General features: G+C 43.0%; 1 protein-coding gene across 1 annotated transcript in view; it reads left to right on the plus strand.

Moving 5' to 3' along the window:
• Nucleotides 1–20,319, plus strand: part of OPTC (opticin) — a 97,479-nt gene that overhangs the window by 53,187 nt on the left and 23,973 nt on the right. Inside the window, exons 2-4 of the mRNA XM_088458173.1 lie at nt 8,381–8,612; nt 15,868–16,003; nt 20,000–20,158. Coding sequence (XP_088314299.1) covers nt 8,394–8,612; nt 15,868–16,003; nt 20,000–20,158 — 514 coding nt within the window. The 5' untranslated portion in view covers nt 8,381–8,393. The remainder of the gene's footprint in view (nt 1–8,380; nt 8,613–15,867; nt 16,004–19,999; nt 20,159–20,319) is intronic.

Below are 20,319 nucleotides of genomic sequence, written 5' to 3' on the forward strand. Positions count from 1 at the left end.
TATGCACTGGATCAAATATGTGTGTAGTCCTACAGACATCAGTCACTGCAATTATGTGACATGCCTTTATATCACTAGGTTGTTGCAATACAATACTACATGTACATTTAGGACAGTTTCCCTGCAATCTAAATCCTGCTTTACAAATTATCCCGATAGAATTTCCCTCTGCCAGTTTATAACAAAATAACACTTTTATGTCCTCAAAAACATTGGGTTCTTAGGATACCCGCTTAATCTCAACAACTGGACACCTTAAATACCTCTAGGAACACCTGAAAAGGGTAAGAAGGTGCAAATGTACACTGTGACTTACCCACCGTACGGAATTTATTCAGCTTATTCCTGGGCACTTTGAGGTCTGTTCTGCCAGTTGTAGAAATTGTTGGGGTATCCCGGACAAGCCACCAGAAAATGTCGGGGTACTGGGGTGTCCTAGCACCTTTATCAACCACCTTCAATGTTCTGTGAGGACCTGAAAATGAAGACAACAGTAAGGCAGTCGACTGGAGAGCAGAAAAGGCACTTAACATAAGTGTAAGTTGCATTGAACTGCTTCTAAGGGCTCATTCAGAAATCAACTATATTTTTTTAAAACATAAAAAGGGGTATGGTACACATTTTAGCCAATCACATTACTTTTCAGATAAACAAATTTCATAAGTACATTCTCATAGAATTGTTTAATATTCCTTTCTTCAAGGTTTGTGATTTAGGAACATAACAATACTTGGTATATTAAGAACAACAAAACAAAATAATGTCCCAGATGGTGTATTGACAAATTCTGCTGTGGTTTCATGTCATGAACGCTGATTGTGCTGAGAGCATGCAGATTGTTTTGGGAACATCGAAGTACAGGCCTTGAGTATAGGCATTTTCCTTGATAACATGTTCCGAGGTTTTTGTGACCTTGTGCAAGAATCTAAAGCATAATTTCTTAAGGAATAGAACCACAAATATTGACAAAAGTTACTTAAAGCAGAAAAAAACAGATGACTTAATAAACCATATAGAAATGCTTTTAATCACACAAAATCATATAGGAATACCCTCATAAAGACGAACTGTTTATTTTTCCAGTGTTGATAAGAAACCACTAGGGGTGTGCACCGGCCACTTTTCGTGTTTTGTGTTTTGGTTTTGGATCTGGATCTTTCTTCGTGTTTTGGATCTGGATTGGTTTTGCCAAAACCACCCTTCCGTGTTTTGGGTTCTGGGTTTTGTGTTTTGGATCTGTATTTTTTTGAAAAAAAGCATAAAAACAGCTAAAATCATAGAATTTGTAGGTTTTTCTGCTCCTATGCTATTCTTAACCTCAATAACCTTAATTTCCACTCATTTCCAGTCTATTCTGAACACCTCACACCTCACAATAGTGTTTTTATGTCCAAAAGGTTGCACCGAGGTAGCTGGATGACTATGCTAAGCGACACGAGTGGGCGGCACAAACACGTGACCCATCTAGGCGTGATACTGCAGTGGCAGACAGGATGGCAGTTTGAAAAACTAGGCCCCAAACTGTACATAATGCAAAGAAAAAAAAGAGGTGCAAGATGGAATTGTCCTTGGGCCCTCCCACCCACCCTTATGTTGTATAAACAGGACATGCACACTTTAACAAACCAATCATTTCAGCGCCAGGGTCTGCCACACAACTGTGGCTGAAATGATTGGTTCGTTTGGGCCCCCACAAAACAAGCTGGCAATTAATGTGTCCCTGCACAAACTGGCTCTACGGAGGCAAGATGTCATCCTCATCCTCCTCATCCACCGATTCCTCACCCTCTTCAGTGTGTACATCCTCATCCTCACAAAGTATTAACTCGTCCCCACTTGAATCCACCACCACAGGTCCCTCTGTACGTTCTGGTGGCTGGTCTCCCTGGAAGAGCTGATAATTCATTTTGATGAACATCATCTTCTCCACATTCTGTGGAAGCAACCTCCTACGCCTTTCGCTGACAAGGTTCCCGGCTGCACTAAACACTCTTTCGGAGTACACACTGGAGGGGGGGGGCAACTCAGGTAAAATAGAGCCAGTTTGTATAGGGGCCTCCAAATTGCCTCTTTTTCCTGCCAGTACAGGTATGGACTGTCTGACATGCCTACTTGGATGCTGTCACCGATGTAATCCTCCACCATTCTGTCAATGGTGACAGTATCATATGCAGTGACAGTAGACATGTCAGAAATTGTTGCCAGGTCCTTCAGTCCGGACCAGATGTCCAACTTGGTCCTGCCTGCCCTGCATCACCGCCAGCGGGTTGCTTAGGATACCTAAGTTTTTTCCAGGCAGCCCCAGTTGCGGGAGAAAATGAAGAAGGAGCTGTTGACGTGTCACGTTCCGCTTCAGCTGACAGTGTGTTCACCAGCAGGTCTTTGCACCTCTGCAGGCTTGTGAAAGAGAGACACCACATAGGCTTTAAACCTAGGATCGAGCACGGTGGCCAAAATGTAGTGGTCTGATTTCAACAGATTGACCACCCTGGAATCCTGGCAAAGCGAATGAAGGGCTTCATCCACAAGTTCCACATGCCGAGCGGAATCGCTCCGTCTTAGCTCCTCCTTCACTTTCTCCAGCTGCTTCTGCAAAAGCCTGATGAGGGGAATGACCTGACTCAAGCTGGCAGTGTCTGAACTGACTTCACGTGTGGCAAGTTCGAAGGCTGGAGAACCTTGCACAACACGGAAATCATTCTCCACTGCGCTTGAGTCAGGTGCATACCCCCTCCTTTGCCTATGTCATAGGTGGATGTATAGGCTTGAATGGCCATTTGCTGCTCCTCCATCCTCTGAAGCATATAGAGGGTTGAGTTCCACCGCGTCACAACCTCTTGCTTCAGGTGATGGCGGGGCAGGTTCAAAAGTGTTTGCTGGCGCTCCAGTCTTCGGCACGCAGTCGTTGAATGGCGAAAGTGGCCTGAAATTTTTCGGGCCACCCAAAGCGTCTCCTGCAAGCCCCTGTCGCTTTTCAGAAAATTCTGCACCACCAAGTTTATTGTGTGAGCAAAACATGGGACGTGCTGGAATTTGCCCAGATGTAATGCCCGCACAATATTGGTGGCGTTGTCAGATATCACAAATCCCCAGGAGAGTCTAAGTGGGGTAAGCCACTGGGCGATGATTTCCCTCAGTTTCTCTAAGAGGTTGTCGGCGGTGTGCCTCTTACTGAAACCGGTGATACACAGCGTAGCCTGCCTTGGAACGAGCTGGCGTTTCTGAGATGCTGCGACTGGTGACGCTGCTGCTGTTGCTGCGTAAGGTGATACATCTACCCAGTGGGCTGTCACAGTCATATAGTCCTTAGTCTGCCCTGTTCCACTAGTCCACATGTCCGTGGTTAAGTGGATATTGGGTACAACGGCATTTTTCAGGACACTGAGGACACTTTTTCTGACGTTTCTGTACAGTCTCGGTATCGCCTGCCTAGTAAAATGGAATCTAGACGGGATTTGGAACCGGGGACACACTACCTCCAGCAATTGTCTAAATCCCACTGCACTAAAGGCGGATACCAGACGCACGTCTAACACCAACATAGCAGTCAAGGCCTCAGTTATATGTTTTGCTTCAGGATGACTGCTGTTGTACTTCATCCTCCTCGCTAAGGACTGTTGGAGGGTCAATTGTTTAGTAAAAGTAGTGGTGTTCCTACTTCCTCTCTGGGATGATGAACGACTCCCAGCAGCAGCAACAGCAGCAGCGGCAGCAGGAGGCGTAGCAATGCAGGATCCTCCGGAGGAATCCTGGATAGGAGAGTCAGTCATGCCAGTGACATGGCCTGCAGGACTACTTCCGATCCTGACTAAGGAGGAAATTGACGAGGAGGGAGTTGACGGTGTGGTTTGCAGGCGCTTGGATACAACAGGACAACGGGATTTAGGTGTCCCTGAACTGCTTACGGTCTTAGCCAAAGTTTCTGAACTTGACAGTAACTTATTATGAACGCGCTGCAGGTGCCGTATAAGGGAGGATGTTCCTAGGTGGTTAACGTCCCTACCCATACTTATTCCACCTTTACATAAGGTACATATGGCAAGACAGTTGTTGTCCGGATTTGGATAGAAATATTGCCAGACCAAAGAGGTGGAATGTTTGATCTTCTGCCCAGGCATGACCGTGATGGGCTTTTTCATCCCACGGACAACAACTGTCTCCCCCGGAGCCTGATTTAAACAAACCACATCACCATCAGAATCCTCCTCGCCAACTTCCTCCTCAGCGCCAGCTACACCAGTATCCTCATCCTGTTGTACTTCAACAGTGACATCTTCAATTTGCATATCAGCAAGTGGACTGTGGGTGCTCCTTTCAGCACTTGCAGGGGGCGTGCAAATGGTGGAAAGAGTCACCTCTTCCCGTCCAGTGCTGGGAAGGTCAGGCATCGCAACCACCACCACACTTGGACTCTCCTTGGGGATTTGTGATATCTTCTTAGAAAGCACAGTTCTTCGCTGTGCTTTTGCCAGCTCAACTCTTTTGATTTTTTTAGTGGGAGGAGGGCTTCCATCGTCATGTGAAGCTGAACCACTAGTCATGAACATACTAGGGATCGACCTTAGCCGTTCCTTGCCACTCCATGTCGTCAATGGCATATTGGCAAGTTTACCTTTCTCTTCAGCTGATTTAAATGTTTTTTTCAAGGTCATTTTCCTGAACTTTGTCATTTGGGATTGTATGTGCCCTCTATTATGACATTGGGCATCGGCCTTGGCAGACGACGTTGATGGCATGTTATCGTCTATGTCATGACTAGTGGCAGCAGCTTCAGCACTAGGAGGAAGTGGTTCTTGATCTTTCTCTATTTCATTTTTATCGGAGAAAGTTTGGTCCTCCATTTATGTTATATCGATTTGATATATACGTGCGGCTAAACACAGAAAATATTTCTTTATTTTTGCTGGAGAGTAGTGCACTTTGTGGGTTACACCAGCCTTTAAGAAATGAGCCAGCCGGCTCTTTACTTATGGGACACAGGCGCACACTTGGCGCTGCTCCTTTGTTGATGCACGTGCGGCTACTGCGCACACAATTCACAAACACAGAAAATAATTTTTTTTTTGGTTTGGACTGGAGTGTACTTTGGGGGTTACAGCACCCTTTAACGGTCAAGCCAGCCGGCCCTTTACTTATGACACAGGCGCACGCTTGGCACTACTTTGTTGATGCACGTGCGGCTACTGCGCACACAATTCACAAACACAGAAAATATATATTTTTTTGGTTTGGACTGGAGTGTACTTTGGGGGTTACAGCACCCTTTAACGGTCAAGCCAGCCGGCCCTTTACTTATGACACAGGCGCACGCTTGGCACTACTTTGTTGATGCACGTGCGGCTACTGTGCACACAATTCACAAACACAGAAAATATATATTTTTTTGGTTTGGACTGGAGTGTACTTTGGGGGTTACAGCACCCTTTAACGGTCAAGCCAGCCGGCCCTTTACTTATGACACAGGCGCACGCTTGGCACTACTTTGTTGATGCACGTGCGGCTACTGCGCACACAATTCACAAACACAGAAAATAATTTTTTTTTTGGTTTGGACTGGAGTGTACTTTGGGGGTTACAGCACCCTTTAACGGTCAAGCCAGCCGGCCCTTTACTTATGACACAGGCGCACGCTTGGCACTATTTTGTTGATGCACGTGCGGCTACTGCGCACACAATTCACAAACACACAAAAAATATTATTTTTTTAGCACTTGGGGGGAGCACCCCTGATGGACAGAGCACCCCCTGGACAACACTACAGCACCCCTTTAGGACTGGGACACTGCACAAGACTTTGGAGTGGACACAGCCCCTATGGAGAACTGACTGCACAACACAGTCCAGCCAGCCCCTATGGACTTTGAAGTAGTGGACACAGCCCCTATTAACAACAGCAGCACAGCACAACACAGCCAGCCCCTATGGACTTTGAAGTAGTGGACAACAGCAGCACAGCGCAGCACAGCACAGCACAACACTACTCTGCACTACACTACACTACACTACACTACACAGCCCAGCCAGCCCTAACTCCCACCCTCCCTCTTCACTGTCCACAGCCGAGTGAGAAAATGGCGCCGACGCGGGTACCTTATATAGGTTCCAAAACCCGCGAGACTTGGAAGGCGGGATGATGACGTTTTGCCTTGATTTCAGATCCGAGTCAGGCGGGAAAAGTCGAGCCTGACTCGGATCTGCCTAGGATCGGGAAGCTCGGGGGGGTTCGGATTTCAGAAATCTGATCCCGCTCACCCCTAGAAACCACACATAGTAGATCTTAGGCACCCCCCCGGGGGATTTAGGATTAGGCAGCGAGGAAGGGGGTGGTTAGGGTTAGGCACTTAGAGGGGGGATTAGGGTTAGGCACTTGGGGGGGAAGTTAGGGTTAGGCACCCCTAAGGAGGGTTACGGTTAGGGGGGTTAGGTTAGATTAGTAAATACTTACCTATCTACGATCTGGATTTCCAGCGCTGTCGGGCTTCCACTGCGTCGCACTCTGCTCCTGTCGGGCTACTGCTGACGGGAATCGTGCGGCCGGCGGTATTTCATACCAATTCCATCTGAAATATCTGTGATTCACAGATGCAAAAACCGCATTACCCAACAATCAACAATATGGGTGTCAGTTTACATCAGTAATGATATAGTATTGGTGGTATACTATATAGGTTACAGTGCAAATAGTGAAATTGATAAAAAGCGACCAGCATGTTTAAGATATATATATATATATATTTTTTTTTTTTTTAAACACGCTGATCGCTTTTTATCAGTTTCCCTATTTGCAATGCTTTTACTAGTAGTGTTTCGCTAGTAAAAATCATTGCCCTTTTAAATTTTGGGTAAAAATGCTGGGTTGTAGAACCCAACTTGTTAAATATACTACAGGTGCGAGTAAAAACAAACAAGGTTATCATGCCTAGATAACCCATGGACTGCTAACTGAATTTACCCCTAAATGTTCATTTCAGATTTTGTGAAAATAGCATATTTATTGATTTTGTTACTCATATGTGGTTTTTTTACTGTTACCATTTTTCAGCAGCTATCTGCTTGGAGTTTGTACGTTATTCCTCTGTTCCCATGAGTTTTGCACATTCGGGCCAAAGTCATGCTGATAGGTTAATTGGATTCTAATGCCAGTAAATGGTGTGTGTATCTGTGTATCTGTGGTAGGGAAATTAGATTGTAAACTTCACTGGGGCAGGGACTGGTTTGTCTGATATTATTCTCTGATTTTACAGCACTGCAGAATATGTTGGGGCTCTAAACAGGAATATAATAACAATAGTAAGCTAAGCTATTCCCTTTGATCTAGAGATGTGCAACCCACTGACCCCCGTGTTTTGTTTTTGGATCCGGATTCATCTTCGTGTTTTGGTTTTGGCTCCAGATTCATCTTCGTATTTTGGTTTTGGATCTGATTTTTTTTTAAAAACAGCTAAAATTATATAATTTTGACCTATTTACATGTAATCCAAAACAGTTGGGTTCGGTTTTTAAATCTGAGTTCCGAACCTTTGGGAAGATCCGAACCTGGACTCGGTTCGACTCGGTACCCCAAAGTGATTTCGAACTTGGACCTGGTTCGACTTGGAACCCCTAAATTTGGTTGTTGTCGGTTCTCTGGGAACCAAACCCACACATCTCTACTTTGATCTAATGAAAAATCTTGTAATTAATGTTTCTATATCAATTAAATTTTATCTCCTGTGATATGAAGTAATTGGTTGTAGTATGATATGTTGACATTTATAAGGTCAACACAAGAATGTTGACATTGCTATAATGCCGACATTAACTTAATTGACATTCATCATGTAGACACTGATGAAATGTTGACGTGTCAACAAATCGTTTCTGATGAGTCACTTATCTGCTACTGATGGCTGCAGCAGCTCTAGCGCAGTTTCCGTGTGCTTGTGGTCATGTGCTCATCACTCCCAGGTCAAACCTGTGATACTCCAGCATTCTGATAAGTATTCCTCTGCTATCCCTAATCTCTACCCCTAACCTCTCTTCCCACACCCTCTTCCCAGTGTCAACATTCTGATAATGTCTACATTTCACTTTGCATTTCGACATTTTAACAGTATTGACATAATAACTGTCGACATTATTAATGTCGACATTGTAAATTTCGACCTAATGGCTACATCCCGAAGTAATTTCTGGGTAGAAAAATAGTTGTACAGTTTGATGCATTCATATTATACGTTGTTCTGTATTTTTTTGCCATTTGTAATTGTTAATATAATTAAGATCAGTTTTGTCCCATGCATATCATTTAATTTCTGTGAACATTCTGAGTATAACATTTTGAAATTAGGATACCAACCTTGTACATAGGCTGTTTTACATATATACTGCTGTTTTGCAGGCCTGTCACCACAATGTACCTCTCAGTGGCTCTGTATATTTCTGCGGTGGCCCTATCTATGGCTCCTCCACCACCTGAAAATGGTAGACGCAGTTCTGAAAAAGTCCGACCACATGAGAGCATCTCCTACGAGAGCTTAGACCTTGGCAATTATGACCCAAGTCTGGAGAACTATGGAGAATCTGTTGACCTGAACAACTATGAAGATCTATACTATGAACCAAGGGCTGAGGTGAGAACAAGTATTGCAACTTTTAGAATGTAAGCTCTTACGAGCAGGGCCCTCTACCCTCTTGTGCTTCTCCTTACTTTATTTTCATCTACTTCTTACTCCCCAGTAGGGCACCTAACACTTGGTTGCTTATGCTCTGTTGCTTATCTGGGTGTTATGGTCGCTAATTTAGCAATATATATTATCCATGTCCGGGTCCTGAATTGTATTGTTCTGTAAGTCGCTTGCCTACAACTTGTTTATGTACTTTGTAAGGCGCTGCGGAACATTTGTGGCGAAATATAAATAAATGATAATAATAATAAATTATAATAATTACTAATAATAGTAATATTGATAAATGGACATACAGACAAACGGACAACTGAATGTCAAAGATACAATGCATACATAATTGTTTGCTATAGATAAATATATAGATCAAGAATGCTAGAAGTACAGCCTATAGGCTGACAACTAGAGATGGATCTTTAGAAGGGGAGATGGGAGGAGGGATAGAATCTCGCTTAAGATGCCTCTGATCCTGTGTCTTGCAGCAGGTTTGTCAGCATACTTATTTCTCAGATGCTGATGAGAAAAGAGTGGAGGAAGGGTGGTGAGGTGTATAAGGGGGGGGGAGTTCTGAAAGATCTCTCAGGGCTGAGCTTTCATCAGAGCCTATTTGTGAGCATCTGCCATGACAGACGGATCAGGGCAAGAAGCTACAAGCCAGAGAGAGCACAGACCTGTCACAGGCACATGAATCCAGGGAATGGGGAAATGCACATGAAAGATAAAAACAACAAACACGGAGGGTGAACGGAGGAGTTTGTTACTCTTAGATGAGTATGTAACAAGAGAGAAGTGTGAAACGACGATTTAAGAAGAGTATGACAGTTGTGCATGGGAGAGACATGGGAGGAGGATGCAGGAGGAGAGATCATTGGAATGTTGATCATTTACAAAATTGGCTTTAATCTACAAAATAGAATAACTACACACATTGTAAGGATAGATATACGGTAATGTGAGTAATTGCTCTCAGACAGGGTACCTAAATAAACAGGCTGACTTCTGGATGAGATTGTTAGGTTTCCCCAGGCTAGCAGATTCTTATATACGAGAAATAGGAAAATGGAAAAGGAGAAAGAGAAGCGTGAGCAGGAGAGATGTGGATAAGAAATACAAAGAAAAGCAGTGTATGGTTCATGTATGTGTGAGGACAGAGGGGTAGGAATGTCACTGGTGGTATGCTATGGGACAACACAGATAATTATGTGAGACAACATTGGTGTGTTCCCAAGTCTGGTGTATAAAGTGAAACCATTGATGGAGAGAAAGAGATCGTCATGAAGATGCAGAATGTACGACTGCGGTGGAGGACTGTGGGAAAATAGTGGGCAATAAAATGGTGTATCTTAAAAATAATTCTATAAATATTTGTATTTAAAAAGACTGTGATGTATATACAGGCACTTTAATTACCCAATTATCCCTGCATTATTCTCTTTACATTTCACTCTCATAAGACATTTGTCCATTAGGCAACACAAAAGAAAAACTAAATTGGTGGTTTTGCCCTCGGATGGTCATTGTACTGTTTATTGCCTAAACTCCCCTTATTCCATTATGTTGGTAAGGAATGATAAATAGTCCACTGCCACTCATCTGCCAGACAGCTTACAGGAGGAATGCTTTGTACTGGGAACACTATTTTGTCAGGACCACAAATTAATGTATTTACCCTTTACTTTTATAGAGGCCAATATGATCCTTAATCACTGAAACTGTTAATGATACAGTATATGTATTGCACAGTGGGCCTCATTCAGAGATGTACGCTAATGCAGTCACAGCGCGATCCCTCACACAACTTTGGTATGAAAATATGATAATGCTTTAGCCAGCTGGAAATGTATTGAGACGCCCAGAGCGGCTTCGCAGATCCAAGTAAGTGCATACAAATACGCAGCCGCCATCACAGATCATTTGGTAATCACCCGTCTTAGTAGCCCTATGGTCACGCAGAATAGCTAACTGATCTGAGACATCGGAACCACTTTATCTGTGTACAGGATCCCAGACACAAGCTACGACATATCCTGAAAATGGCTGGGACAGGTCTGTGTTTTCTGCCGCCACAGCCCATTACCTCCCCCAAACAGTCCCTGACTGTCAATCAATTAGTGAAGTAATCCTCAAAGCAGCACCGCAAAGGTAGATTGGCATGTGTGCAGTGCGACCGTGATGCCTGCGCAGTTGACCGATAATTGCTCAACTGCGTAAATAACAGAATAGTGTAGATATCGTAATCAGGCCCAGTATCTTTATTATGTATGTGCCTTGTTGTATTTTTGTTGGTTTTAAGGATGCAACAAATCCATATTTAGTATTTGAATACCTACAGTAATCCCGTCACAAAAGACTGCAAAATTCTGAACCAAGCCTGAAACTTTATGCATAAATAAGGTCTTCATTTGGGATCTAAGGGGTTGATTCTGAGTTGGGAGCAAAGCAAAAAGAACAAGGGCGAGATGCAGGAAGGAGAGAAATGTAGTCAACCCCCGAAAATGTGGGTTTGACCACATTTCTCATATGCACTAAGCCATGGAGTGCAATGCACTCAGGGACTTAGATGTGGTGTGTAACGCCATCTTCCTGACGGCGTTACCCATAGAAGCCTTAGGGCTTCTTTCCGCAGAGTGCTGATAGATCCAATCGGATCCCTCCCAACACCCCCCGCGGCATGCGCAGAAGGACGCCGGAGGGGCTTCTGGGTCATAGACCCAGAATTCCCTCCATCGCAAAGGGTTGCTCTTACCAACAGAGGGGTCCTTTGTGGGAATCTTCATGCATACCAGCGTTACCAACGCCGGCATGCATGTGATGACTGGCAGAGGCATTCAAGGGGCGGTGCGGGGGTGGCCGGCGTTCCCGGAACGGGGCTATGACCGCCCCGTTTTCCGGGAGTGGTCAGCCTAGGATCTGTGTTTTTATCAATGCAGTTTCCTGGGCTCGCAAGCTGGCCAGCCTAAGTAAGCTGCCCGGTGGCCTCAGCTGCCCGGAGGCCTGGTGCCATCCATCATCGACCACCTATGGTCGCGATGGTGATCCCAGTCTGCAACCTCCACAGCAGTGCTGGGATTGCAAATGCAGCAGGGGGTGTCATACACCTTCTGCTGTATTTGCATGAGAGCAAGGATCCCAATTACAAAGCTGCCTGCGTACATACATCATATCTATAGACTGCGTGCAGCTTTGCAATTGCGATCCATGCTGAATCAGGCAGTAAATTTGGAAAGCTGATAGTTTAGACTTTTTCCAGCTAAAATGCTGGAGAAAAGCCTTTTTTAGTTTATTAAATAGACTCCTAAAAATTTTAATGGAGAGAAATATAAGTGATACATATAGGCTGTACAAAGGCTACACCTCAAGGGGGCAGAATAACAAAGAATACAACAGAATAAAGCAATTTTTCTAATGACAAATGTTTCTACTTAATTTTGTGTAATAAAACATTACATGTCAAAATGTAAATTTTGATAAATATTCTCCTTTAAGAAAGAATGAAAAGTGAGACACTTTACTACTAGAGGGGGAGATGCGGGGAGAGAGACAGAGATGAAACAGACATTCACAGACAAGAGAGGAAAACAGAGGGGGCGGGTGTCAGAATTGGAGAGAAGAATAATAGAAGGTGCAGTGCACAGAAAAATGAAGCATCAACAGAGGAGAAAGATTGTATATAACAAGTAGCAAGTTGACAGTATAAGATTAATACCGATCGGTTGTGGGAAGACAGTTTCTTATTGACTTGAAAGCAATAGTTGAGAACACTTTAGGGCATATTTACTAAACAAATTTTGCGGGATACTTGCAAAATGCAAGTATCTAAAACTCGATCATTATTAAATGGACCCCTTAATGTTTTCTGATGACACTGCAACTGACCCCTTTGCGTGCATCTTGCTATCCTTTATTGCTTATATGACAGCCATATACTGTAGATGTTAATCAACCACTGATTAGCAGGATCACTGTTACGTTTGACTGCACATAGGCTGACAGTGGTCAAGTACCATAGAAATATTGTAACATAAGCTTCAAAATTATGGCGAAGCTAACCGACAGCGGAGGCTACTGCCAGGGATAGCAACTGCTGTGCTATAACATGTGGGAATCCTTTCCTGTATAGGGTGAAGCCCAAAAAAATCCTATTGCAGGCAAATTTTTGCAGAAAATTCAGCTTTTCACTCTTTGATCTATCTGTCCTTAAGTCCCTCATAGTATTATTATTATTAAATTTTACTTATAGGGCGCCACAAGTGGTCCGCAGCGCCGTACATACAGTAAAGGGTACACAGAACATTACATTACAATACAGTAACCAAAATATAAACAGAACACAAGTAACAATTAGCAACACAATTCTCCATACACAGTACAGCTCTGAAGGTGAAGGCTGTCATAGAAGTGCTAGAGAAGAAGGCTGTGAGACAGTGGGGAGGAGGACCCAGGCCCTGATTCAGAGCCGCTCGCTATTTGCGGTCGTTCGTTCTAAAATAAGGGGTGGCTATTCAAATGAACCGTTCGCTAAATGCGGTCTGTTCACGCCTCTAAGTCTGAACGAGCGAGCAAAACTTGCAGTTGTAATTTTGAAAAATACGCCCCCTGGCCGCTCGCATCCTACGTCATGTCCGCTATTTATTAGATTAATCGAGTACATCGAACAGCGTATGAACTGCTCGCTATTCTTGTGGCTGGTTTTTTCAACCGCTATTTTGTGAGCAGTTCCCAAGTGACGTGGTCAATGACGCTGCTGTATTAATTATGCACTCCCTTAAAACGCCCGTTTTGACCTTTAAGCACGCCTGCGATCTAATTCCACACCCCCGTTTTCAAGCACCTTCCCCTGTAACCACCCACATACGCCTCCCTCTGTCACTCAAAATAGCAGGTATTCGCTATATAGCGAACAAACGATTTTCGTCCGCACTGACTGTTTCGCGCATGCGTATTAAAATCCGTACGCATGCACAGATGTGCGAACATCGGTCAGAGCGAACGAGCGGCCGCTTGAATCAGGGCCCCTGCTCCTAGTAGCTTACAATCTAGGGGAGAGGGGAGACAGACAGATGACATGAGGCATGAGTGTGTAGAGGGGGACCTGAGTGCAGGAAGTAAGCAAGGTAGAGATGGCTGAGGTGGGAGGGACAGAGACCTGGTAACATGGTTATGTGGTGAAAGGGTATGCTTTGTTTCTATTTTCTAATATATTCCTATGTAAAATGCTCTGGAATATTTTACACTGGCCATACACACCGTAATATCAGGGGCAATTGTGTGGTCCTAAAACTACCTCCATGCCCATAATGATATAAGTACAATAATGTAATGATTATCTGGTAATACCCCTTTTACACCGACTTCAAAATCCCAGGTTTTTGCATGTAAACGTGCATCAACCTGGGATTTTTGTCAGTGTAAAGTGTCATCTGCAATGCCTGAAGAACTGGGTCACTGCAGACCTGGCTCCAGTGTGAACGATGTTGACCCGGCCATACCTCGGGTTGGCGCCGCAGTCGGTAAGTCTCTGTCCCAGGTCTGATCCGGGTTGGAAACATATTTCAAATCCTGGTTCAGACCTGGGACTTTGGTGTAAAAGAGGTATTAGTGTAGTGCGACAGACAGCAGCATATGTGTGTGTGCCCCACTGATGACAAAAGAGATAATTATTTGTGATCAGGAGGTCTATATATTAAGGCTGAACACATGGAAAATGGATGTTTGTGTATGGTTTAAGCAATTTTGAGTATTATGGCTCTTTAACAATTTCCTAGCACAGGAGGCATCAGGCACACTAATAGACAAGAGAAAGAAGGTGCCTGCGCTGGTGTTGTTATCAGGCACACTAATGCTGCAGACCGCTGTCTCCATTATTTGCATAGGAAAATTGTCACATCTGCCAACTACATTAAGATATATCTAGAAATTAACTTTGATAATTAATATCGGTACTTGTATGCTTTACGGACTCATTGCAGAGAGAACCCAATGAATATTTTAAATGGTACTTGTGTACTTGTGTACTTTACGTACACAAGTATTGAAAGTTGTCCCCACCTAAAGAAGAAAGTTGTCCCCTCGCTGGCTCGCTGGGCTCGACACGCTTCAAGCTCGCTACGCTCGCCACAAGGTTATATTTCCCCTCTTTACCCACTTGGATGGTAGGGAATGATGCTGGACACTGCGAATGACGCTGGACACTGGCTGATGACGTCAGGGTCCTCTCCGTGAAGGGGATTTAGACATTCCCATGATTTACAATAATAATGAGTGTAGGACACTTGGGTTCTCTCTGCAATGACAACCACAGAAATTGGCCCAATTACAGGAGGAATTGGGGGTGAATGGGGTCTGCAATGTGATCAGTATATCTTTTATATGAATGTATGTCTATTTTATGCAGTAAAATTTAAATACATGTTATTTAATTCAACATGAAGTATAATTTTTTATTTGTCCTCACAGCACTGCTATTATTTATATTTTATTATTCGTAATTCGGAGATTGCTTTCTGGGCCCATTTACCAACACATTTTTCTTAATACATTTAAATATGTTTGCAAATCTTATTAATCAATCTGAGAGTAAAATATAATAAGCATACTGGAATTAAGAAAGAAGAAGCATAAACAGTGAAAGGCTTTGCTAATTATCACAGCACAGCACAAAAAAGGTAAAAGGGTGCAATGTGAAAGAAAACCCAAAAATAAATAGAACATATTTATTTATTTATTAAAAACAAATAAATAGGTACATATAGTGTTGTCTTTTTCTTATGCATTTGGTAAGGAATATTGTGTCATTACCACTTACAGCTACATTACCACTTATAAATTGCCTGGTTCTTCTTCTGTCTGAAGCCTCGGGCTGCACCGTGCACCAGTTTTTCCTGCAGCTCTGTGGTTTGTCTGACAGCTAAGGCTAAAACCAGAGCTGTATGATGCTGTGTATAGGGAGGACCAATCACTCCTCCCACTCACACATCCCCTCTTCACAGCCATTTTAAAGTGGCAAATTTCAATCTCTAACCATTTAGGTCGTAACGTATCTTTAATTATTGCAAAATTGTGTCTGCCAAATTCCCAATCTACGCCACACACTCATATTAATCCTTTTTACATGGTGCAGTCAGTTTTGTTGCTGATCCTCTGTTTCACAGTAACTGGATTTTATGTGATATATGTTAATCCTCATATTAATCCCTCACAGATTGAAGTAGCTACTCTGGCTCCCAAACGCAAAAAGACAAATATACTAACAACCCAGGAACCCAAGATTCCTACTGTTGCTCCAATTGCTACAAAGCCAGCAGAACCTGGTATATTTGGATCAATGACAGAACAAGGTCAGTAATTTAGCCAACCCTAAATTAAATATAAAGCTTTAGCTTTCTGCAGATATACAAATATTGCATCTATGACCCAAATTCAATTCTCTGTGATGTGTAGCCACAATGATGGGAGGCACACATCTTGGTAGAATACGGTACCCTACCGATAGGCAAACGCAGGGGGGTTTCCTTCTGCCTGGAAACCCCCCTCCCCAGCTCACCACAATAGAAATAGTAATATAATGGACCACAATAGAAATAGTAATATAATAGAATTTTACTAGCACTGCATGTTCTTCTCAGTATCATAATTGAAATAAATAGCACCATCTGTGGATCTTTTAATATGTATCAGCCAGTAATAAATAACCTGTGCACCAATTAGGGGATTTAGAAAACATGCACTGCTAGAGATGCACAGCTATAGAGCCCAATATGTACAGTCAGGTGCATAAATAAGATGTGTTTTAACTGCAGACTTTCAGATTTAATTTGAGGGTAATTACATCCAAATCAGGTGAACGGTGTAGGAATTACAACGGTTTCTATATGTGCCTCCCACTTTTTAAGGGGCCAAAAGTAATGGGACAAACTAAACAATCCTAAATCTAACTTTCACTTTTTAATACTTTGTTGCAAATCCTTTGCAGGCAATTACAGCCTGAAGTCTGGAACGCATAGACATCACCAGACGCTGGGTTACATCCCTGGTGATGCTCTGCCAGGCCTCTACTGCAAATATCTTCAGTTCCTGCTTGTTCTTGGGGCATTTTCCCTTCAGTTTTGTCTTCATCAAGTGAAATGCATGCTCAATCGGATTCAGGTTAGGGGATTGACTTGGCCATTGCATAACATTCCATTTTTTAGCCTTAAAAAACTCTTTGGATGCTTTTGCAATATGCTTCGGGTCAGTGTCCATCTGCACTGTGAAGCGGCGTCCAATGATTTCTGAAGCATTTGACTGAATATGAGCATATAATATTGCCCGAAACACTTTAGAATTCATTCTGCTGCTCTTGTCAGCAGTCACATCATCAATAAATACAAGGGAACCAGTTCCATTGGCAGCCATACATGCCCACACCATGACACTACCACCACCATGCTTCACTGATGAGGTGGTATGTTTTGGATCATGAGCAGTTCCTTTCCTTCTCTATACTCTTCTCTTCCCATCACTCTGGTACAAGTTGATCTTTGTCTCATCTGTCCATAGGATGTTGTTCCAGAACTGTAATGGCTTTTTTAGATAGTGTTTGGCAAACTCTAATCTGGTCTTCCTGTTTTTGTGGCTCACAAATGGTTTACATCTTGTGGTGAACCCTCTATATTCACTCTTGTGAAGTCTTCTCTTGATTGTTGACTTTTACACATATACACCTACCTCCTGGAGAGTGTTCTTGATTTGGCCAACTGTTGTGAAGGGGTTTTTCTTCAGCAGGGAAATAATTCTTCTGTCATCCACCACAGTTGTTTTCCGTGGTCTTCCTGGTCTTTTGGTGTTGCTGAGTTCTCCGGTGTGTTATTTCTATGCAAGAATGTTCCAAACAGTTGATTTGGCCACACCTAATGTTTTTGCTATCTCTCTGATGGGCTTGTTTTGATTTTTCAGCCTAATGATGGCTTGCTTCACTGATAGTGACAGCTCTTTGGATCTCATATTGAGAGTCGACAGCAACTGATTCCAAATGCAAATGTCACACCTAGAATCAACTCCAGACCTTTTACCTGCTTAATTGATAATGAAATAACGAGGGAATAGCCCACACCTGTCCATGAAATAGCTTTTGAGTTGATAGTCCCATTACTTTTTGTCCCCTTGAAAAGTGGGAGGCACATATAGAAACCGTTGTAATTCCTACACCATTCACCTGATTTGGATGTAATTACCCTCAAATTAAATCTGAAAGTCTGCAGTTAAAGCACATCTTGTTTGTTTCATTTCAAAGCCATTGTGGTGGTGAATAGAGGCCAAAATATGAAAATTCTGCCAATGTCCCAATATTTATGCACCTGACTGTACATACTGTATATGTCCAGGGCAGTGCTGGGTTCTTCTGCTGCTCCCCCAGACTCCCGGACTTGCTTCCATGCCCTGGAATGGTGCCCACATCTAATATAATAACATTCAACTCAGACAGGTCGGCCCTACTGCCGTATTTAATGACTTACTGTGATCTCTGGTCCCGTATATGCTGGAATTATGACACACAATACACTTTGTATGATGCATATTAAAGCTGGATAAATGCTAATTATGCCGTCTTCATGGACTGGCCACACTCGCTCTAAAATCAAGCATTTGGAAACCCCCCTCTAGAAATCCTGCGTTTGCCACTGCTACCATCACATATTTTACTGAGCACCTCTAATGGCGATGCTGGTGGTTGCAAAGTGATACTGTTCCAACTACACTTCACGGCCATTGACTTGCAATTGTTTTCAGATTACGAGCCGTATTCAATTTGAGCCGAGCCGCAATACTTTTTCACGTCCCGGACTTTCTGCCTACATCGCGTGTTTTGTAGGCGGAATAGTATCGCGCTCGTCCCCGCTTTACCCCGTATTCAATTTGAAAGTACGCGAGAACGGGACTTTGTCCCCCAATATTTTAATTTTTTTTGCCCCCAAAATGAAAGTAATTTTTTGGGGTGTTCTTAAGTGTTTTTTAAAAACATTTTGACACAGTTGACCTTTGGGGCACTGTCTGAAGGCTGCAGGGGGGTTCCCGCAACATTGCACCACAAAACCCCAATTCTGCACTTTTTTCCGCCTGCTATTCATAGGCGAAACTTTTTCGCCTATTACATTGCATTGACTTTCCACCTAGGCGGAAAGTCTTTCAAATTGAATACGGGGTAATAGCAAAACAGGCGAAAATGACGTCATCGTTGAAAAAGTATCGCGGATCCGGACTTTTCACCTCAAATTGAATATGGGCCTATTATGGTTAGTGTGTCCCCCAAAAAGGAGTCTTTTTTTCTTTCTCTTTTGTTTATACATATTGTTTTCAGATTCCCAACTCTCTTTAGATCTGTGGTACTATTTTGTTAATGATGGCTTTGATAAAAAAAAAAAACATTACTGCTTAAGGGGTCTATTTACTAAGCATGTTAGGAGACAGAGTGAAAAGTGATAAGAAAGTGAAAAGTTATCTCACAGGCTGTGTTTGAAAAATGACAGTTGGGAGCTGATTGGCTGGCACCTTATCACTATTGTATCACTTTTCACTCTGTCTCCTAACGCTGCCAACTCCCTGCTGCTTATTGTGAGTGCTTTAATCGCTATTGCAGCAATGTATATAAATCGTGTCCTTGTCCTGCACTGTAATGTACTGTAAGTTACTTGTTTCTTGTTCACTTACTTGTTTTATGTACTATGTAAGGCTCTGCGGAACACTTGTGGTGCCATATGAATAAAGGATAATAATAATAATAGTAGGTGTTGGATGAGGAGCGCTCTGTGCTGCCTCAAGTTTATATAGCAGTGGGACTCACTGAGGCTCAGCAGGAGACCTATGACATACGCTACTGTGCATGCACGCCCTGCTGGCACATCTTTCCTGTTCAGCATTCTAGGAGACTGGAATTGCACTCGACTCCCAGCCATAAGAGCCATATAGGCTGTGCAACTCACTTAACTTCCTGTACACCCAGGGTCCAGTGTGCTCCCAGTGTGCGGTCTGTGGTTATATACATATGTTTACATCATACTGTGCCGAGGGCACGGTAGAAGCCTGGATATGAAAGTCTTTTGATTAAGATGGGACATACGTTGCTGAATGTACCTCAACCAGAGAGACATTTAAGTAGCCAGGGAGTAGGCGATCTGTCAACTAAATCACTTTTTTTTCTTTTCTAATACAAAGAAAATCACTGAATAATATTCTGTATAATTCCTTTTTACCTTTTGATAAAAAAGCTTGTGATGGATATCACTCTTCCCCAAAAAGCATGTGGAATTTCATAAATTCTGTAAGCTCTAATATGTATTTTCTCCCGAACAATTTAGGTCTTCCAACCTGCTTAGTGTGTGTGTGCCTCGGAACCTCTGTATATTGTGATGATGTGGACCTGACAAGCATCCCCCCATTACCCAAGGAGACTACTTACTTGTATGCCAGATTTAACAAGATCAACCGAGTTCGATCCAACGACTTTGCAGGGCTAAGTATGTCATTGCACAGCTACGCGTGTTTAGAGATTTGTTTATGAACTTATGTGATAAAATTGTTGCATATATATATATATATATATATATATATATTAGAGATGAGCGGTTCGGATTCTGTGGAATCCGAACTGCTCCGAACATAGGGGATTCGAGTCTAC

Source organism: Taudactylus pleione, unplaced genomic scaffold (genome assembly GCF_031769625.1).
Source record: "Taudactylus pleione unplaced genomic scaffold, aTauple2 ptg000814l, whole genome shotgun sequence".
Classification (NCBI taxonomy): domain Eukaryota; kingdom Metazoa; phylum Chordata; class Amphibia; order Anura; family Myobatrachidae; genus Taudactylus; species Taudactylus pleione.